Genomic DNA, 21,656 nt, shown 5'->3' with positions numbered 1-21,656 from the left:
TAACCTTTTGTATTTTTAGTAGAGATAGGGTTTCACTGTGTTGGCCAGGCTGGTTTCAAACTCCTGACCTCAAGTGATCCACCTGTCTCGACCTCCCAAAGTGCAGGGATTACAGGTGTGAGCCACTGCACCTGGCCTGCTGGATTCTGAAGAGTGATTTTATGACACAGTGAGTCCATAATATTTTCTACAGGCATACTACTAAAATAGTAATGTCAACTATATGAATTAATATATGTAATATTCCATTTAGTTATTTTAAGAGTACTAGAATAGCTTTACACATCTCATAACCTATCAGTCAGAAATAGTTCATCACTGAATGGTCTCATAAACAAGACAGTAGTTCAACAACATCTTTAATTTTTACCCCGATGACAAAAGCTGAGTATTTCAGAGAATTATAAAACTTGAAAAACCTTGTTTCATTCAATTGTCACTTTATTGCAAGATGGTAGAATTAATTGCAAATTTAAACTATAATCTGGTAATCTTTAGTCAGGCCGCAAGTTTTTATAAAGACAAACTGCTTATTCAGAAGTGATCATGGAACAACTCAAAGGCAGAGTAAGAAGGATGAGAAACATTTGACTGGCCGATAGAGATTTTGTTCTCTTACTATGTGAAACAAACTTTTCATTTTTAGGAAGGGTAAACTATAACTTCAGTAGACATCAATACAGAAAGATTTCGTCAAATAGACTAGTTTCCATTTAGTCTGTCAACTGTTTCTAGCTGTCTCAATTGGGATAGATTCATTTACATAACCGGCTGTGCTTGAGCCTTCTTTGCCAGCAGCTTTAGGTCCGCAATGCACTTGGCAACTGTCTCCTTTTCCTGTGATAAGGAAAGAGAAATCTGGTTAGACCTTTCCAAAACATAGAAAAGTATAGAGTATAAACATCATTATTCTAAAAGACACCTCCTACCAGACCAGAACTTCAAGATTATTGGCTTAACATTATACGGCTTCTAGACAGGTTTAGAAGTAAAACTAATTAACACAGAGGAGATACAATTTATTTTAAGCAAATCCAGCGGGTTAGTTAAAACTCCCTGGCTCACAGCTTTTATGAGTGAAACCTGTATAGAATCTGAGACCAGATATTCCTGTAACCATCTGCCACTGATGTTGGCTTGTACAACTAACAGCTGCTTGAAAAAGACCAACTCAACAAATATTAGTAATATACAAATGTTAAGAATGAAAATAATTTTTAGTCTCTTTTCTAGACTTCTTTTGTATTTTCTAAGTTTCTTAAGCATGTATATTACATTTATGTAAAAGACAGTTTACTAGAAAAAGAAAAAAACTTTTGATAGGACCCTGTTTTTCTTTTTTTTTTTGAGACGGAGTCTCACTCTGTCACCCAGGCTGGAGTGCAGTGGCCGGATCTCAGCTCACTGCAAGCTCCGCCTCCCGGGTTTACGCCATTCTCCTGCCTCAGCCTCCCAAGTAGCTGGGACTACAGGCACCCACCATCTCGCCGGCTAGTTTTTTTTTTGTTTTTTTTTTTTTTTTGTATTTTTTAGTAGAGACGGGGTTTCACCGTGTTAGCCAGGATGGTCTCGATCTCCTGACCTTGTGATCCGCCCGTCTCGGCCTCCCAAAGTGCTGGGATTACAGGCTTGAGCCACCGTGCCTGGCCTAGACCCTGTTTTTCTAATCCTACATACGTTATGCTGAAAATGACCAGAAATACTTAAATGTTATAAACCCGAGAAAGAAAAAAATCAAGTCATATTAAAGCAAAAATATAAATGAAAAAAAAAATAGATTCAGTTTAAGCAAACAGAAAACATTTCCGTTCAAAACAGACAAATTATGCAGGTGAAAAGAAGAAATGGAATGTCATGGAATTAGAAAATGGAAGGGGCTTAGAAATAGCCTTGTTCAGTCTTTTATTTATTTTATTTTTTGAGGCAAGGTCTTGCTCTGTCACCCAGGCTGGAGTGCAATAGTGCAATCAGAGCTCACTACAGCCTATGCTTCCTGGGCTCAAGAGATCCCCTCACCTCAGCCTCCACAGTAGCCCTAAGTACAGGCGTTTGTCATTGCACCCAAGCTACTTTTTAAATATTTTGCAGAGACAGGATCTCGCTATGTTGCCCAGGTTGGTCTCGAACTCCTGGTCTCAAGTGATCCTCCTGCCTCGCCCTTCCAAAATTTTGGGATTACAGGCATGAGCCACCATGCCCAGCCCAGTCTGTTTTATAGAGAAATTAAATATATCAGTTAATGCTACCCAAATTTGAGGAAAGAGAAAAGCCAGCCTGACAGATAGGCAGCATCTTCCTGCTTATCACTATCCAGAAAAACAAACCGGGGTTACACTGCTACTTCTAGGCTAAAGACTCCTTGCCAGCTATTCCTACCTTAATGAAACATCAGCAGATACTTGTTAAGAGATACCAGTACAATGTCAGAACCTATAAAAATGTTGTGTACCTGCTCTGTGGAGATGCTTTGCACCACGTGCTTTTCCACCCAATTTATCATGTGCTCTTGTTCCTTTCGACGTGTCATGTTCTGCACAGCTATATGATAGTCCAGGCGATTTTTTACTTCCTTATATACTCTATATAGTCGTTCCCGGTAAGTAACCTCCAAAGCCATAGCAATGTTATTCTGGGGCAAAATGAAGAAATGATAAACATTGTATACTTGAAGGAATACTTCTACTCTGAAGATTCTGCCAGTGAGAATGCCCCACTTCTTTTGTATTTTATGTGGAATTCTTTTATTTAATAAATATATACCTAGAAATTATAACAGCATATGGCAAAAACATACTTAAAAGTGTATGCTGTAAGAAATAAGTCTCCTTCAGTCCCCCCATAGGCCACTAACTTCCTGTATTTCTTGTATTCCCTCCCAGAAATATTTAATAAAAATATAGGTATACACATCAAAATATAGGCATATACACATCACGTTTATTAATTATGACAGAAAAACCTACCTCAATTTTAAGCTACATTGGATTCCACTATACTGGTACTCCATAATTAATTTTTTGGTTCTACAAATAATGGTGCATACATTGTATATTTGTCTTTGTGTTTATGTCATAATACTTGCTGGATCAAATAATAGTTAACATTTGTAGAGTACTGACTACACTCTAAACACTTTTGTGTTTGGATTCAATTAAACCTTACAATGAAACCATGGCATAGTTATTATAATTATATCCATTTTGCAGTGAGGAAACTGAGGCAGAAGTTAGGAAACTTGACCAAGGTTACAGAGCTAATAAACTATGAAGCCAAGATCAGCATACAGGCAATAAGGCTACAAGGTCAAGCTCTTATATATTTCTACTTAGCTAACCCATAGGCATCACAAACCAATGCACACCAAACTGAAGGCTATTGGCAACAAGGCAATCAGAGTGATCCTTCAATGACTTTCTCTCATTCAGAGTCCAAGTCAAAGTTCGTATAGGAGCCTAAGGTCTTTATGTATCATAGTCACAGGCTACCCTCTATCTCCTTTTATTCTCCCCCCACCAATTCTACTTCAGCTGTATGAACCTTCTTACTTTTCCTTGACTATATCAAGCAAACTTCCAGGTTTAGGGCATTTGCAATTGTTCTTCCCTCAGCCTGGCACTTATTTCCCCAAAAACCCACATACTTTGCACTATTAGTTCTTTCACGTCTCTGCTCAAATATCATATTAGAGACATTTCCTGAATGCCCTTATAAAAATAGTAACTCCTTCTTCCTGCAATTTTGTAGAAAGGGTCTATGCCCAGGCTGGTCTCAAACTCCTGGGCTCAAGTGATCCCCCCGCCTTGGCCTCCCAAAGTGCTGGGATTATAGGCATGAGCCAATGCACCTGGCCTGCAATCTTTTTAATACTAGTTTATTTTCTATCTAGCATTTACTACCTGTTGACATTTGCATCTGTTCAATTATTTATTTTCTGTGCTTCTCCCAAAGACTGGCTAGAAAATAAGACTCCATCAAGGCAGAAGCTGTTTGTTCTCCACTATATTTTCAGCACTCTGCCTTGGTCAGAGTATCTACATAGGAAGAATTCAATAAATAGCCATCAAGTAAATATAAATAAATAAAAACCTAAATTACTATCATTTCACTCTTAGGAAAAAGCTACATTTTCCAGTATGGTTTTTTAAAAAAGCCAAAATATATGTATGCATGCATTCACATATGTGTATATACTACGCAAGAAGCAGGAAGCATTCTCCCTTTGTAACCTAAATATACACGGAATTAACATTTTTCTGGGATTTTTCAAATATCCATGTGCTTACGAGTCCTTAGGGATCTTGTTAAAAAGAATACAGATTCTTGGATAGCCCTTAAGAAAGGTTCTGATTCCACAAGTCTTGGAAAGAGGCAAAAAAAATTAACACCAAAGATAACTCTAATGCATGTGGTACCAAGACCACATTGGCCAAGATCCTAAACATTTCAGATGCTTACTCTAACTCCAGTCTTGACTTCCTGGGTGCAAGCAGTCCTCCTGCCTCACCCTCCTCAAGTCCTAGGATTACAGATGTGAGCCACTGTGCCCAGCCTGCTTTGTGGATTTAGAATATGCAGTATCAGATTTCCTTACAGCAAAGATGTTAAGATGTTCTTGTAGCAAGTGTGTATGAAATACACAGGATGTATTTTACCTATAGTCTTCCTTATACAGTGCATGTCATTTTTAAATCAGCTTTAACTTAATGACTATTTCTTTTTGTGTGGATCCGAAATGTTTTTTTAATAGCTTCTACGGTTTCTAATTTTATAATAATTTGAACTATTTTTCCACTTGACAGTTCTTAAATGTTTGAATAGCCGTGAATGCCAACTGCTACATAAATGTTCTCTTTTCTAAATAAAATATGTTCAATCTATTTAATCATTCTTCATAAAAAATTCTGAATTTAAAAAAATGCACACAAGTAACTTCATTCTTTCTAGAAACTTCTGAAACCTACCCTTTGCACATCAAAAAGGTAATGGCGCTTCTGAGTCAGTGCCTGCTGTGACTTCTCCATATCAATTGCATTCTGGAATTGCTGGATGGAAGCCTGCTTCGCCTCTTCTAGTTGGGCAAGTTTTTGCTACAATTGTGATAGCAACAACAAAGATCAGTGAAAACACAAAGGGTAAAAAAAGGAGATTCATTTCATGTTTCTTCAAAGTTGCATCTCTCATTTGTAAAAACACCCACAAAGAAAATAGAAAGAAATGCACAAATCCTTAAAAATAATTTCCCATAATAACTATACAATACCTTTTGAATGATTGTAGAAAAGCTGAAGGGTTTAGTAGATATAAAAAAATTATCTCAAATTAGTAACTAACATTAACACTTATTTGAAGCATTAGATTCATTTCTATGTGTTGCTCCCCTAACAATCATATCAAAAATATCACTAGATGACCTTCATGTTTCTGCTAGTCTAAAATAGGAAATAAGGTTTATGGTTCTTACCTCATTGATTTTATCAGCATATGCTGCAACAGAGGGACCATATTTTTTAATTCCATAGACCATTATCCCTATTACTGACATGGCAGTGAAGGTCTCTCCGGTAATCACATATATTTCTTTGGATAAAGCATACAAGATAAGCCCAGTTCCGAGCACATAGGGTCCTACAAGAAGAAGAGTTATTTTATGAATGGATATGCTATGCCTAAAAGAGGGAAGATAGAAAGGCACTTCTATATTTGATTAGCAGAAAGCAAAGTAATGACTTAATTAGATTCAAAGACAAAACACTGGATTGGGAAGCAGTATGGTAGAGCTGAAAGAACAAAGATATGGACTCAGGGAAATCTGTATACGGACTGTGCAATTTTAAAGAAACTGAGCAATGTAAATAATCTCTGAATTTAGTTCCTTATTTGTAAAATGGGGACAATACCTTCTTCAGTCTGATAAATTTGAGAAATAATGTTAAGCACAATACCCAGCACAGTAAATTAAACTATTCTACAAAGATGCCAGATAACTTTCTGAAGTAACTTGTCCAGCAAAATATACTATTTATTGAATGGGAACACTAGACAGGTTAAAATTTACACAAGAAACAAGCAAAAACAACTACAAAGTGGTATGTATATAAAAGAATGAATAAATATTAGGATTCCCAACTCCTGTAGCACCTAATTACAACGCTTCAAATATGGTTTTTTCTTTAACCAGGCCATGTATTCTGAAAGGATGCAAACCATGATTTACATTTCTTCAGTCTTTCCTCCATGCTTCACAGGATGTAAGAGAGGCCCACAGCAGGCTTTTAGGAAAGCATTTTACAGTATTTCTGAGAATCATAGGATGGCAGGATGTATCATGACAATAACAGGGTTACAAACTCAAATACATTTTACCCGGTTTCCCATACAAAGTTCCAACAGTTTTTTTTTAATTGTCTTTAATATACAAATTTTAAATATGAATTTGCAAGAAACATCTATCATATGTAACATTTTTATCACCCATTGAAGTCTGAGGAGACTAATGTTTCTAGCAATTTCAGTTAGGAAAATGCTACTTTAGGTGAGTCTAGGGCTAAAAACAGAGTCTTTGGCTTCCAATCTTCCACAGTCATAGCAATACTTGGGTATGGGCCAAGAAAGGCAGTACATGTAGTAGAGAGAATCATAAACTTAATCAGGGGACTCCTGCTTTACCTGGCTTCATTTTTATTCATACCCTTTTCATTATCTAACAGTATATTATACAGTTACTCATTTCTTTATTGTCATCCTACAACAGAATGTATGTTCCATGACAGCAGGCACTTAACACTGTTTAACACCATATGCCTTCAACAGTGCCTGGCATACAGCAGGCATCAAAAAATTTGATCTACTAACAGAGATAATTCTGCAAAATTAAGTTTAAAATCCCAAATACATTTATACCAAAAACAAGTTGGAGCAATCAAATCAACTGTTACAATTTCCTTTTGAAAACAGCTGACTTGCGGCTGCAGGCGGGTGGCTCAAGCCTGTAATCCCAGCACTTTGGGAGGCCAAGGTGGGTTGATCCCACGAGCCCAGGAGTTGGAGACCAGCTTGGGCTACATGGTGAAACCTTGTCTCTACAAAAAAATTAAAAAATGAGCCAGATGCATGCCTATAGTCCCACCTACTCGGGAGGCCGAGGTGGGAGGATGACCTGAGCCTGGGGAGGTGGAGGCTGCAGTGAGCTGTGATTGTGCCACTGCACTCCATCCTGGATGATAGAGTAATACCTTGTCTCAAACAAACAAACAAACAAACAAACAACCAAACAAGAAAACCCACCTAATTTGATTTTAGTGATGCCATCAAACCAAATTACCAAAGACCAGGCAAAAATGCTCACCTGTTACACCAGTTTTAGGATAAAGAAACTGGAAGAATTCCTCAGGGATCAGTCCATAACGAACTTTTCCTCCATATTCAGGAATAGGTGGTACAGGGGCAAGGTGTGGCTGCCCTGTATGGAAGGTCCTTGTTGCCTGCAATACTCTACAGGTAATTATTGTACAAATGTAAAGCCTATTTCTTTAAGGAGAATACAATGTATGAATAATTAGCAGAAACAATAAATGGGGTTGAGGATTGAGGCAGTTTTCTAACTCTCATAATGGAAAGAGAATGGACTGGGAATAGGAAGGTTAGGGTCCAGTAATCAGCTGTGACAAGAGCAAAGAATTAATTACAGACACTTAACCTTCTACCCAATACTGGAATCCTTTCTATAAGCCTTGCAGATCATCTGTCTAGCACTGTGTATGTCTATTATTAGCACTGAAATATGTAAGAATGTGGATGTGGCAGCCAGACAGACTCCTTGAGTTCAAATCCTAGACCTGCCCCTTGACTTTGAGTAAAGAATTTAAAGCTTTTATAATCTCAGATTTCTCTCAGTAAAATGGAAATAAAAGATAATACCTTATATGGTTGTTGACAGGATTAACTGAGTTAATATGTGTAAAGTGCATAGAATGATGTCTGGCACATGGAAAAGTGCTATGTAAGTGGCTAGCTATTATATGCCTGGTATGTTGGCTCCTCAACCTTTTTGAATACTCTCTTTGATGGGAGTGCTAATCACTATATGTAACAGACTTTTTCAGTACTGGGTAGCTCTAATTATATTCATCTTTGAATTGAGATGCTGCATACATTCTTGGAACCTCAATCCATTCTTAGTTCTAATTTTGCTATGTAAGATAACACACATGTACCAGGGTGAAACATCTGTTCCCTCACAATCCTGATTGCCCATAAAGACTTCTCTGGTTTTGTCTTTTTTTTAAATGAGGTATAACAGAACTGTATATAATACTCTAAGCATAGTCTGGTCAATTCATTCATTCTACAAATACTTATTGAGAATTTGCTATTGCCAGTACTGAGCTTGAACAATTGAACTATTATCAACAGTGGATTTGGAAACTATTCTTGTATTAAAGCAGCTTAAGACTACACTTAACAGTTACAGCATACTGATGTCTCCTTAGGCTTCTGATGAAATAAAATTTAGTCCCTTTATGTCTGCTGTCAAGTTTAGTCTCCTTCAAGTTTTCAGTATATTTTTGTCCCACTTCCCACCTCCCATTCCTCTACTCTGTCAACCTCTATCTCCTTGTAATGTAAGAATTTACATTATTTCATTTATTTTGGTACAATGCTTATCTTTTGAATATTATTTCTGCCTCCAAATATATTAGCTACCCCACCAGGTTTTGAAATCTGAGAATCACGCTTGAGATTCCTTCATTTACATCAAGGTTTCTCAACTCAGCACTACTGATGTTTGGACTGGATACTACTTTGTTGTAAGGGGTTGTTCTGTGCATTGTAGAACGTCTGGCAGTATCTTTGTGGCCTTTACACAACAAATACCAGTAGCCTCCTTCCTCCCCGACCCACCCAATGGTAACACTGAAAAATATCTCCAGACATTGCTAAATGTCACCTGCAGGCAAAGCACCCCAGACTAAGAACCACTGATTTAAATCATAGTACTAAAGGGTATGCTTAAGCTGATAAGTCTCCCTAACTAGCTATCTTAGTTCAAGCCCTTATCACCTCTTGCTTAGTTTAACAATCCAAAACCTGATCTCTCTGCTTATTTTATTTTTTTTTGAGACAGAATCTCGCTCTATCACCCAGGCTGGAGCACAGTGGCGTGATCTCTGCTCAATGCAACCTCCACTTCCCAGGCTCAAGCGATTCTTGTGCCTCAGTCTCCCGAGTAGCTGAGATTACAGGCGTGTGCCACCACGCCCAGCTAATTTTTTTATTTTTAGGACAGATGGGGTTTTGCCATGTTGGCCAAGCTGGTCTCAAACTACTGGCCTCAAGTGATCTGCCGTCTCGGCCTCCCAAAGTGCTGAAATTACAGCTGTGAGACACTATACCTGGCCTCTGCTTCTTATTAAATACCCCAACTTAAACCTAGCCCTCTCACATTACTGCCAATGTTTCTAAAATGAAAATTTGACTTGAAAACTCAACAGGCTCTCTCCTGCCTACTGAAAACTACTTAATATAACATATATAATCTAGTACCTGTCATTTTTTTTTTTTTGAGACAAGGTCTCACTCTGTCACCCAGGCTGGAGTACAGTGGTGCCATCACTGCTCACTCGCAGCCTCCACCTCCTGGGCTGAAGCCATCCTCCCACCTCAACCTTCCCAATAGCTGGGAGTACAGGCGTACACCACAATGCCCAGCTAATTTTTAGAATTTAAAAAAAATTTTGTTGTTTTGTTTTTGTCTCACTATGTTGCCCAGGCTAGTCTCGAACTCCTGGGCTCCAGTGATCCTCCTGCCTTGGCCTCAAGATTATAGGCATGAGCCACCACTGTGCCTGGTCCTGTCAAATTTTATAACCTCATCTTCCTTCATTCTCTTACTCTCCTGGAATTACTTAACAGCTCTCAAAAACAAACGAAGAAACACCACAAAAAAACTGCCCAATGCTGCTCCTTCTGTCTTGTATGCCCTTCATACCATGACTTCATAGCAATGACAACCAAGACCAATCAGCCTCCAGATGTGTAAAGCCCTCCCCCATTTTGGGCTAACATTCATTCTTTTAATCAATAAAACATTTACTGACTGACTTTCTACTAATGCTAGGTACCAGTAACATGGCAATGAACAAAGCTCCAGCCTTTGACATTCTAGTGGGGGTATGGGAAGGGTGAGTGTGTATCTCCAGACAAAATTTCAGGCAGCTCTAAGTGCTATGAAGAAAACCTGAGCAAGGTAAGGGGATAGGGAGCCAGATGACATTTGACCCAATGATCTGAGGAAAAGAGAGAAGAGCAAGTAGAAAGATATTGAGGCACGAATGCGCTTGGTAGTTTTCAGAGGAACACCAAGGCCAGTATGGTTGAAGAATGAGCTAAAAAGAGAACAGAAGGAGATAGTGTCAAGAGATAGGATGGGATCAATTCATGTTGGACCTTCTGGGTTATGCTAAGTTTGGATTTTATTCAAGTGGGATGGGGAGCTCTGGAAGGCTTTGGTGGGAGATTGACATAATCCTCCTGGCTATTATGAGAATGGGCTGTAATGGGACAAGAATAGAGATGCAAGACTAATGAAGAGACTACTAAAATACCTAGGTGAAAGTTTGCGGTGGTTCATACTTTAGTGGTAGTGGAAGCAGCAGTCAAGAGTCCAAATTTCTAGAGGAAGAGCCTTGCTGAGGTACTGGACATGAAGTGTGAAAGAAAACCAAGGATATTCCTTGTATCTTGTAAATATAAGTTATTTATTACCTGGTATTACAATTATTTGTTTACAAGTCTGTATGGGGTCCTTTTTCTTCTAAATTGGAAGCAGTCAATTATAGCCTCACTTCATTGCACACGAGACTTAATTACAGACAAGACCACTTTTTCAAGTCCAGTTTTTTCAATTTGATAGTTAACATAATTTGCAAGCTTTAGAACTAAATTTGGAAGTAAAAAGAAATCTCTAGGAAAATGGACATGTCTTATGAAACAATTTTAACGCAAACAGCTGCTAAATTTACTAAACACACACCATGTACCAAGAACTGTTTTTGAATTTCACAGAAATTGTCTCTTAATTCTCAAAAGCCACAATGCACTACCATGCGCCATTTTGTAGATGAGGAAATTGAGGTCACACAGCTAGTAAGTGGAGGGGCCAGGGACCCTGCACTGGCTTTGGAGCCCTCACTCTAAACCAATACTCTAAAGGTGCCTCCCATTTCTAGACTGTGAGCTCCATGAGGGCAGGTAATTTGCCATACTCATTCTTGTATCCTTGGTTATGTGTTTAGGCAACATAAATATTTACTGAATCAATGAATGATTTCTCTGATTGTTATTATATGGCAGCAAAAACTAGGTATCTGGGAAACAGACTATAAGCTTCACTGTTTTATTGAACAAAATTTGTTCTTGGGTATGTAATCTACTCTGATTCAGGCTGTGGGAGCTACATGTCATAAGGTCCCAAGGGAAGGTCACAAAGGAGAGGGGCGGGCATAGAAGACAGCAAAACCAATTTCTAGTTTAGTTAGAATACGTTACTTATCCTGTTAAAGTCTTGGTCATTAGTTCATATGACAGTGTTCCTGGCAGTTACAGGAACAAGTGTTTGAAAGAGGGTTTAAGTGTCCCAAAATTATCGGAAAGAGATTTCTGGCCTAAAGCTAAGGGGGTGGGGGCAGGAATCGAGAAATAAAAGATAGTAAAAACAAAGACGAAAGGGACCATTATCCTCACTTACCCTGGACCTAGGAAGGCTGCATTCTTCAGAGACGGGGCTGCAGACAGACAAGGCGAAGGTCAGCAAAGTCAAATGAACTCTGGTTTGTCCCTTCCTCATCCCCGCCAGGCTAGATCACTAAGGCTATGTACCCCTCTTTCCTGTCCCTTAAGTCCCCACGCTCCTCTCCGAGCGGCAATGATCACTCGCCGCTCAGGCCCGTGTCGCTGCGCCCTTCTCCCCTCCTTGTGACCCCTAGATTCGCTTCTTTCCAATCACTCTGATAGCCCAGAGCAGCGTCTACACCCCTCACCCGCTGTGGCGGCGGCGGAAAGTACCACCCGGGACAGCATGGTCAGCGAAGGTTCCGGTAACAATCTTAGAGTCCCTGTGACCCCGACAGGAGAATCTGTCAGGGCAGGAGCAAGATGGCCGCTCTCAAGTCTCGCGAGATGAAAATTTTGTAGTCTTCCTTCAACTTTCCTCGGGAGATTTTTTTTTTTAAAAAATTATCGCGAGACGAGGCAAGTAACGCTGAGAACCTATCGCAGGAAGGCGACAGCCGGAAAGCAGGATGGAGCCACAGAAGCAATTCTCGCGAGAAGTACACTTGCCGTAGCCTCGGGAGAGGGGCGGAGGCTCAGAGGCATACCACGTGGGGTTTGCTATCGGAGCTGAGTCTCCGGCTGGCGTCCAATTTGAGTCTAGGTTGGAGTTGGAACCGTGGAGATGCGGAAGGAAACCCCGCCCCCCCTAGTGCCCCCGGCGGCCCGGGAGTGGAATCTTCCCCCTAATGCGCCCGCCTGCATGGAACGACAGTTGGAGGCTGCGCGGTACCGGTCCGGTGAGCCGAGATCCCGGGCCTGGGAGCTCCCTTACCCCGGCCCAGGGCGCCCCTCCCCAGAGACTGACCCTCCCAGCCCATCCCCGCCCTGCATGTTATCCTGACCCGTGGGTCGCGCCGCCGAGCTGTCCCCAGCCCTGCCGCGCGTTCCTGAGCTCAGATCCAGACCCGGCCCGAAAGCTGTTCTGTGCGGTCTTCATGGAGGCGAGCCCTTCCACCCTTCACGCGCTGACGGCTTGTACCCCCCGTAGATGGGGCGCTTCTCCTCGGGGCCTCCAGCCTGAGTGGCCGCTGCTGGGCCGGCTCCCTCTGGCTTTTTAAGGACCCTTGTGCCGCCCCCAACGAAGGCTTCTGCTCCGCTGGAGTCCAAACGGAGGCTGGAGTGGCTGACCTCACTTGGGTTGGAGAGAGAGGTATTCTGGTGGCCTCTGATTCAGGTGAGTCACTTTCCCCTCATCCACCCCTCACCCCCACCCCCATCCCCGGGTGGAGTGGTAGAATGGAGGCTTGGGGTACGGGTAGGGCTGAGCTCAATATCTAATGTCCTATGTTCAGTGCTTGGAGGAGCCTGAGAGTGTTGGCCCTGAATGCAAACTCTTGTGTAGGTGGGAAATATATTTTCTAAAATTCTAAATTGTCTGTTGAGATTTCCTAGAAAAATCCGTAACAAAATTAAGCAACGGATTGGAACCATTTTTCTTCTGTGTAACCTGCTGCTTAACCCCCGCAGCCCAGACCAAGCATAGTCTTGATTTTAAGATGACACTGAAGCCAGTCTGTGCTACATGTCTCTTTCCATTTCTTACCGCTTTCTTGTCTTCCTTCTGCTTTCTTTGTGTTGACTGTAGGCTCAGCGATGCAGGCTTTGGCATTTTTTTTTAAAATCAGAATTTGGAAGTTGGCTGGCATTGCATGGAAGTTTAAAAGATCCACTTATAGATTTAACCTCTCTGACAATTGAGCTTGAACAGTACATAATCAAGAAAACTTTTGGCGGATTCTCTATACTGAGTCAGTCACTGTGCAAAACGTTCAATTATTCAACATATTTTTAAAGATTCTGCAAGACATTTATTCAACTAGTTCAGCAAATACTTATTAGTATCCAAATAATTGGGAAGTGTTAACATCACTGGCTTTCTCCACCTCCTTGTCTGGGCTGTCATTAGGAAAACAGTAACACAGAATAAAGTCAAAGGCTCAGAAATTAGCTAAACTCTTCAGTGATGTGGACTTTGCTTTTATAGGAATAACTAACTTACTTTGTTAATTTAGTGACAGTGGCTCTTTGAATCCTAGAAGTGAATTACTGCCTTGGTATAATTCAAGCTCATGTTTTCCTTACCCTACCCCCAACAGGTGCTGTTGAATTGTGGGAACTAGATGAGAATGAAACACTTATTGTCAGCAAGTTCTGCAAGTATGAGCATGATGACATTGTGTCTACAGTCTGTGTCCTGAGCTCTGGCACACAAGCTGTCAGTGGTAGCAAAGACTTCTGGTGGGTCCCTGTTCTCATTGCTTCTGTCTCTGAGCCTCCTTTGGGCGCCTTTCCTATCCTGTTAACCTTATTAGGTAACATTTTGGGCTTATTCTAAGAATTCAGTGACTAACTTTAGCATGTCTATAAGGTTTCCTTAGGGATTTTGCAGTCCATTGTAGGTAGACCATAGCAGCAGTCCAGGAGGCAAAGACTTGGGGAACGTTGATTACAGGAAGTTCATGTTTGAACACGTTTTTATGTTGCTAGTGTAGGTCAAGATTAAATGTCTGTTTTCTTTTGCCTCTTAGCATCAAGGTTTGGGACCTTGCTCAGCAGGTGGTACTGAATTCATACCGAGGTGAGTATTCTTTCATTTTTAGCCCTGGTCTTAGCTATTGTGTTTTTGGACTTTCTGAAGTTTGCTTTGATGTTAGGAACAGCAATTCCATGTTCTGATAGTTTTCTTATAAAACAGTAGTCAGGCTCCAGTATCTACCCCTTTTCCTTTTCTCAATTTCCTTGTTTCTTTTTTCTTTCTTTTTTATTTTTTTTAATTCGACTAGTCAAGTACAGTAGTGAAAAGAGGGGAAGAATATGACAAGGAGTTTAGTCTGTAACTGACTGTGAACAATCAATTGAGATAACTCGCTACCTTCAGACCAGCCAGTTTCCCTGTTTCTATTGATGGCCTCACCACCTTGGCAACACAGGGCTCAAACTCTCGGTCCTTTTCCACCCCTTCTGTTTCCCCACCATCAGTTGGCCACTAAGTTCTTTTTAGTCTTTTCCACTGGTCAGTCACCTTCCTATCCATTTCTATGCCCGTATTCGCTTTCAGGCTTTACCTTACACAGGTAGTAGCACTCATGTCTCCACTAGCAATCTAGCTCTTTTGGTCTTTTATTAGTTTCTTGTGGCCAGTGGATTAAAATCCCATTTTCTTGTAATGGCATTGAAACCCTTTTACTGCATTTCCTCTCTTCAAGCTTATTAGATCCTTGACATTCTCAAGGGATAAATCTTGAGACTTTCAAATCTTGAACTTTTGAGTATTTACCTTCATAAAATGTCTGTTTTCTTTTGAGAACCATTGCTTTTTTAATGCCCCTCTTTCTGCTCACTTTCATTAACAGCACTAGTGGTTGACTTTATCTTGGGAGCCATTCTTTGTGAAGATAATGTCTAGAACCTTAATGTGTGCATGTTCCAAGATTTAGATGCTGGGTGATTGATCACTGTAGTTCTCTCAATGGCTAAGTGCCTTCCCTGCCATTTCTAACTTCAAAGTACATGATTAACTTATAGACCAGAGAAATCACAGACTCATATCCAAGGTCCAGTATCCTGGACCTTCAGGGTCACTTGCAAATAGTTTTACAATAATGTTGAATGCCCAGCTGTGCGCAGTGGCTCACGCCTGAAATCCCAGCACTTTGGGAGGCTGAGGTAGGCAGATCATATGAAGCCTAGGAGTTAGAGACTAGTCTGGCCAACATGCCGAAACCCCATCTTTACTAAAAAGTACAAAAATTAGCCAGGCATAGTGGTGCACATCTGTAATCCCAGCTACTTGGGAGGCTGAAGCCCGAGAATCGCTTGAACCCAGGAGTCGGAGGTTGCAGTGAATTGAGATCACGTCACTGCACTCCAGCCTGGGCAACAGAGTGAAGCTGTTTCAGGAGAAAAAAAAAAAGTCAATGCCCTATGTCTATTATATTTGCCTTTTATTGCTTAGACATATGTGCTTTCCTAGTTAATGCTAACTCTTTTTCAGCATTTCTGCCATGCAGCCTTTCTGTTATTCTTTGTGTTTGTGTCTTATTCCCCCTGCTGAATTCCAAATCCTTTATTATTTTTTAATTTTTTGTAGTGACAGAGTCTTGCTATGTTGCCCAGGCTGGTCTCAAATTCCTGGGCTCAAGGGATCTCCCGCTTTGGCCTCCCAAAGTGCTGAGAGATTACAGGCATGAGCCACTGCATCCTGCCCCAAAACCTTTGAGGGTAGAGGAACCATGTATTCTTCATCTTTTCTTTACCACCATGGTGCTTGTCCCAGAGCTTTGCTTTTTTCAAGTGAGCAATAAATTCCTTTTTCTTACTTCTTATTCTGTTGACTTTCTATGAATTCTAGGGCTAGGAAAGAACTATGGAAGCTGGTTTACTTCCATCCTTCTGCCTCAGGGAAGGGCCACATTCAGACTACCTGGGAAAGTCTGGTAAAATGACTGTAGAAAAGGTTTCCACAGCTTCCAATTAACATGTAGCAGTGACTTTAAAGTTTTTTACATGTAGACCTCCTAAAACAATTTTGAAAATCTGTGCCCCCTCATACATTTTAAAATTGATACCTAAAGGAATTTTTTAAGTAGTTGCAGAGCAGGTAATTTCTGGCATATAATTTATTATATACTTATTTCAAGCGTATATTTGTCCAAATTTTAGATTTGCAGGTTAATCCTATTTAGTTTGTCCAAATGTCTACCAAATAGCCTAACTGGCAAAAGCCAATCTGCATTGTAAAGCCAGTGGACCAAGTTAGACTAAATTTTCTGTCAGAAAAAGTCTGACTTTGTTTTTAAATTCAGATAAAGTTGTTGAATATGTCCTTATCACAACGATCTGTCATATTTTTTAGTTCTCGTTATTAGACAGAAACAGAGTGAAGTTACAGAACCATACTTGTGTTTGTGGTGTGACTGAAACAAGATCAGTGCCCCCTTCATTGAATTTTACCTAGATGCTCTTTCTTTTTGCTCTTCAGTTCTTAGGGAAAAGCCGCTTTTGTGCCTTAGTTTAGAACCCTTATGTTTTTATACCCCTGAGCATTGTACCATGGAAAGATCTGGGATGAATGACAGGTATGTGTTCTTTCTTTAAAGTGGGAGAAGGGTGATTGTGAAAATAGAGGCAGTTCGATTTTAAGAAAGAGAACATTAGAGAAATTGGCTCTCTTAATACTATTAGCGCCCAGAACTCCCTCGGAAGTTTTTGTATACTACTTGGAGGTATGTGTGCTCCAGTATGAAGACTGCTATTCTAGAATTATTTAGACCTCACGTCTAAGATGCCTTAACTGGAAATTCCTTTGTTATTCTTAGTAAGCTCCTAATTTCTCATTCATTGTTTTTACTAATACATTTTTTTTTACAAGGCTTTTTAGGTTTTATAAGTGTATAAACTTCTCCTCTTAGCTTTTGTCTAATCCATAATCTCCCACAAAATTTGTTAAATTGCATCATGAGACCAGCCCTCCCTCCCTCCTGCACCTTGATTATTCCTGGGCTGGCCCTCTTGTAATGCTTCAGCTTGTTTTCTATCATGTTTCTCTTTCTCTCTCCTTTATAGCTCATGCTGCACAGGTCACTTGTGTTGCTGCCTCTCCTCACAAGGACTCTGTGTTTCTTTCATGCAGCGAGGTAAGAGATAGCTCCTTCTTCCCTAAACACACTCCAGCCCTCCATAGGCCAAAGTCTCTAGTGTGGAGACTTTCTGGCCTGCAGCGCTTTGGACTGTGAGATCCTTTTTCTGTTCCGCCTTCCTCTAGGACAACAGAATTTTACTCTGGGATACCCGCTGTCCCAAGCCAGCATCACAGATTGGTGAGTCTGAGATTCATTGGTGGAGAGTAGTACTTGGAACCCTGATAGAAGAGAATTTCTTTGGCCAGTGTCAAAGCATAGCTGCCAGATGCCCAGTGTAGTTACTGTGACATGAGTGACATAATCTTCTTTTCCACTGAGACTCTGCTAACCCCATTCTTGCAATGCATACCAAGAGGAAGGGCCAGTTCCTGGGCGGCTGATTTACGTTATTAGACGGGAGGACAAAGGGGCCAGAATTGTTATCTTCATGATTTGTGCCTGAAACTTGCCTGTGACTCATGTCCAGAAAGGGCAGGAAGCTGGTGGATAAATGGTTATGAGGCTCAAGGATGAGGACACTGCTGCCTCAGCAGGGTTTGGGAAATCAAATAAAGGTGCTCCCAGGATTTAGAGTGATGTCATTTGAGAAACCGCTTCTTCTGGACTCTTTTGAGTTTTTGTCCAGACCCTCTTCTCTCCTTTGCAGGCTGCAGTGCGCCTGGCTACCTTCCTACCTCACTGGCTTGGCATCCTCAGCAAAGTGAAGTCTTTGTCTTTGGTAAGGCAGCATGTCAGACTTCATATTGACTCTGGGAAAGGGGAGGAGGAAAGAGAAAGTGCTGACTCCACAATGCACAAGGCCCTTGCTGCTCAGTCTTAGCCCTCATGGACACTAGATGAATTATGAATTGAGGGTGGGGAGGTGGGGTGATGCCAAGGTAGTTTTAGTGTAGCTTTGGAGAACATGATTATTTTCCCAGTGGATTTGATTTTTGATTGATGGATCTAGCTCCTGTATTCTGGGCATGGCTATAAGTCAGTGAGCCACAAAGCAAGTGGATTGCTATACAGCGAATTCTTTTCTACTGTGGGTAGGTGTAGAGCTATTGTGGTCATGAGGCTGTGTGTATGGTGGTTAAATATGTGGTTAAAATAATAACTGCTTCATTCATTAATTTTCACAATCATCCAGTGACTTATTATTCCTGCTTTGCAAAAGAGAAAACTGATGCTCAGAATGGTTAACTTTTCCAAGCTTAAGGAACTAGGATTCAAATCTTTGGCACCAAAGTCCATGCTCTTAATTACCATGACATGTCCCTTCTCTTCTACAGGTGATGAGAATGGGACAGTCTCCCTTGTGGATACCAAGAGTACAAGCTGTGTCCTGAGCTCAGCTGTACATTCCCAGTGTGTCACTGGGCTGGTGTTCTCCCCACACAGGTACTGTTCTTTGTCATCAGGGGCCTGATGGGTATAAATGGGAACAGTGAGGGTGTGTGTGTATGTTTTCAAAGCATTAGCTCATTAAGTCGTTCCTTAAAGCAGACAGTGTTCTAGCTGAGGTTTTGGAACATCGAAGATCTCTTAAGTGGGAAGTGGAATCCTTTGGGAATCAAAGGATTTTTCAGATTATACGGTTTCTGTCTGAAATGGCTAAAATGTGGTCTCATTCCTGCCCAACACGCAAAATGGTTCATATTGTGGGCTTCTAGGACTGTGAGATTGGAAAAGCCTGTGTTTCTGGGTTATTGCTGAAGCTATAGAGAGGGACCAGATGGGGTGGTTAGTTACCAGGATGGTTGTCAACCCTAACTTTGCTTCATTTCCTTCATCTTTACTTGAAACTTTTAGTGTCGACTTATAGTAGTCAGACCTTAGCCAAAAGTGGGAATCAGGCTGCCTTTTCTGGATCACTTTACAGTAGCGGTGGCGCCAGCTCAGTTAAGGTTTTGTCTTGGGAGCCAGGCTTTGCCTTTCACAACCCTCTCCTCCCTCTAATAGTGTTCCCTTCCTGGCCTCTCTCAGTGAAGACTGCTCACTTGCTGTGCTGGACTCAAGCCTTTCTGAGGTGTAAGTGTGAAGTGGAATCCTTTGGGAATCAGGGAAGGGGAGCAGTGGGTGGGTGAGTCATTTTCCTCTTCAGAAAAGTGTATTGTGCTTTTGGAGAACAGATTCTCCATCTGTATCGGAAGGGACTTGGTAATGGAAGCAGGCTGGCTGTTGACCCTCTCCGTTGCTGGGGCACTTTCACAACCCCAAGGACAAAGCTGTGTCCTTGGTAGAGCGGGGTGGTAGGTGGAATTTTTAAGTCTAGCACTCCAGCCCTCTCCCACAAGGGGGCGGCAGTGTATCCTTTCACATAGAGAACTGCATATGAAATGCAGTCTGCTACAGGGTAAAAGGCAGCACTTGGAAGACCTGAATTGTACTTCCCTCCTTGCCATGATTTGCTGCCTGTTACTGCCCCACATCACTGTCTTGTTCTATCCAGCATTTCTTCATCTATGAAAATAGAGGACTGGATTGGATGATTGATGGCATCCACTGTGGATAGCTACACTGCTATCCTGGCGACGAGGCCATACAGTTGGTGAAATGTGTGTAACACACCCAAAAAATATGCCCCAGATGTGTTGGGTTCTCTTTTTTCTCCAGGTCTGCTTTTCTTGTCTCCACTATGCCCTGACTTTTTTTCTTCTAGGTTTAGAAGCCGAGCCCACAGAGACTTTGTGAGAGATGCGACTTGGTCCCCGCTCAATCACTCCCTGCTTACTACAGTGGGCTGGGACCATCAGGTCGTCCACCACATCGTGCCCACAGAACCTCTCCCAGCCCCTGGACCTGCGAGTGTTACTGAGTAGATTGGATTTAAGACACAAAGCAAGTCCCCCATGAGCGTCCACTTCTTTGCCCTACCCTCTCAGCTTGTGAGACAACACAGGAGCCTTCTGTAGTATGTTGATATGCTAGATCTGTGCCATTAATAGGCATCGTCCCTCAGCCTGAGGGAGGCTGGATTCTGGGTTCCTGTAGTCACAGGGAGGAAAAGCTTTCTTATAAATGGACATGTATGTGCGTGTGACTGTGTGTGTAGATTTATAGTTTTTGGTAGTGGCAGGAATAAAACAATCCATCCTACATATTCCCTAAGCACTGCCTCTCCCCACCCCCCAAAACAAGTTGACGAAAGGGTTTTATTCTTCCCATGTAGCTGTCTATGAGGAATTGGCTGTGTCTGGGTGGGTTATGGGATGTGGGCATCCCTGGGTTCTTGGAAGCAGCTCTTATGCTACTTATAGAGATGGGATTGATTTTATTTTTTTAAAGTGCTTAATTCACCATTATGAGCAATGCTTCCAGTCACAAAAATGCAGCCCAGCTCACTTTGAGGAAGAAGCAGGACTTGGTACGGATTTACACAACTCTTTGCCTTTAAACCGAATCAGAAATCCATTTTCTGGCTGAATAAAAAGTTTGGCTTGCCTTTATAATGCCCACTCCCTTCCCCCCGGCTCCCCAGTGATGGGGCATATATGAGAGAGGAGTGTTTTTCTATCATAGATGCCATAGGGGAAAGTTTGGGGATGAAGGAGAGCTTAAAGGCGTTTCAGTTAAGTTAGAAAACTGACACAGACTGTTGAGAAATCTTTGCTACTTTTCCCACCCCAAACAGCCTGGGTCCTGACATCTTCTGCCCTGGGCCCCCTTCTCTTGATGTGGAAAGTCTGAATGCAGTATTTATAGATTTCTAAGGTTTTAACATCCAGTATCAGGAAGAATATCAGAAATACTGGTTGGTGAAATAAAGAGTTTAGGCATTGTTGGCCTGTCTTTTTTGAAGCGTGTGTGTCATGTGTAGTTAGATATATTTCACTTATGTGAGTCATCATGGTGTCAGTCTTGTAGTCCATTATTTTTCCTGTGCTTCCCCAGCTTCCCAAAGAAGCTAGTTAGAACTTCAGATAAACATTAATTCTTGGGTTGGTGGAGTGGGTATTGCCAGTTAGAAGTCATGGATCAGTTACTGATTATATTGAAACTAAATATAATCAATTATGTGCTTTTGAGCTTTGCAGGTTCAATTTAGGTAAAAATCACATTATGAAACTGGGAAAGTCTGAAGGAATGTGGGCAAATACTTCTCAGTAAAGCTTCCTTGCTTCACCCTTGACATGACTGATTACCCTTGAGTAAAACATGGGAATTTATAGTCATGTGATGATCTGGGGTTGATGAAGA

The 21,656-nt window shown here is 41.3% G+C and overlaps 2 protein-coding genes across 4 annotated transcripts; one reads left to right on the top strand and one right to left on the bottom strand.

The window, feature by feature from the left end:
- Positions 1-342: 342 nt before the first annotated feature.
- ATP5PB (ATP synthase peripheral stalk-membrane subunit b) lies at positions 343-12,193 on the bottom strand. 2 transcript variants are annotated; one of them, XM_003892379.4, is made up of 7 exons: positions 12,039-12,193; positions 11,747-11,783; positions 7,346-7,491; positions 5,462-5,625; positions 4,962-5,087; positions 2,450-2,629; positions 343-837 (listed from the first exon to the last, which is right to left on the bottom strand). In XM_003892379.4, exons 1-7 carry the CDS (start codon positions 12,076-12,078, stop codon positions 760-762), a joined length of 771 nt encoding a protein of 256 aa, XP_003892428.2. In that variant the 5' UTR covers positions 12,079-12,193; the 3' UTR covers positions 343-759. The 2 variants fall into 2 exon arrangements, with proteins under 2 accessions (XP_003892428.2, XP_021781520.2); XM_021925828.2 differs by having other exon boundaries at positions 7,346-7,527; positions 12,039-12,189.
- Positions 12,194-12,315: 122 nt separating this feature from the next.
- Positions 12,316-21,244, top strand: WDR77 (WD repeat domain 77). 2 transcript variants are annotated; one of them, XM_017945785.2, is made up of 11 exons: positions 12,316-12,569; positions 12,821-13,006; positions 13,929-14,070; positions 14,361-14,410; positions 17,398-17,468; positions 17,597-17,651; positions 18,121-18,192; positions 18,749-18,857; positions 19,419-19,487; positions 20,119-20,194; positions 20,250-20,312. In XM_017945785.2, the coding sequence occupies exons 1-11, from the start codon at positions 12,455-12,457 to the stop codon at positions 20,310-20,312; spliced, it is 1,008 nt and encodes a 335-aa protein (XP_017801274.1). In that variant the 5' UTR covers positions 12,316-12,454. The 2 variants fall into 2 exon arrangements, with proteins under 2 accessions (XP_017801274.1, XP_003892427.1); XM_003892378.3 differs by having other exon boundaries at positions 20,119-21,244.
- The last annotated feature ends 412 nt before the right edge of the window (positions 21,245-21,656 follow it).

Source organism: Papio anubis, chromosome 1, assembly GCF_008728515.1.
Source record: "Papio anubis isolate 15944 chromosome 1, Panubis1.0, whole genome shotgun sequence".
Lineage (NCBI taxonomy): Eukaryota > Metazoa > Chordata > Mammalia > Primates > Cercopithecidae > Papio > Papio anubis.
Note: the sequence above shows the minus strand (reverse complement) of the source record. Positions and strands in the feature narration are given on the sequence as shown.

Excerpts from the sequence above, each read along its gene's own strand:
- ATP5PB (XM_021925828.2), bottom strand. The coding sequence starts at position 12,078 with ATGCTGTCCCGGGTGGTACTTTCCGCCGCCGCCACAGCGG. Across the intron at positions 11,784-12,038 it reads TTCCGCCGCCGCCACAGCGG|CCCCGTCTCTGAAGAATGCA; the intron begins GTGAGGGGTGTA and ends GTCTGTCTGCAG. Across the intron at positions 2,630-4,961 it reads ACCTTTTTGATGTGCAAAGG|AATAACATTGCTATGGCTTT; the intron begins GTAGGTTTCAGA and ends ATTTTGCCCCAG.
- WDR77 (XM_003892378.3), top strand. The coding sequence starts at position 12,455 with ATGCGGAAGGAAACCCCGCCCCCCCTAGTGCCCCCGGCGGCCCGGGAG. Across the intron at positions 12,570-12,820 it reads GGCTGCGCGGTACCGGTCCG|ATGGGGCGCTTCTCCTCGGG; the intron begins GTGAGCCGAGAT and ends TACCCCCCGTAG. Across the intron at positions 17,652-18,120 it reads CAAGCCAGCATCACAGATTG|GCTGCAGTGCGCCTGGCTAC; the intron begins GTGAGTCTGAGA and ends TCTCCTTTGCAG.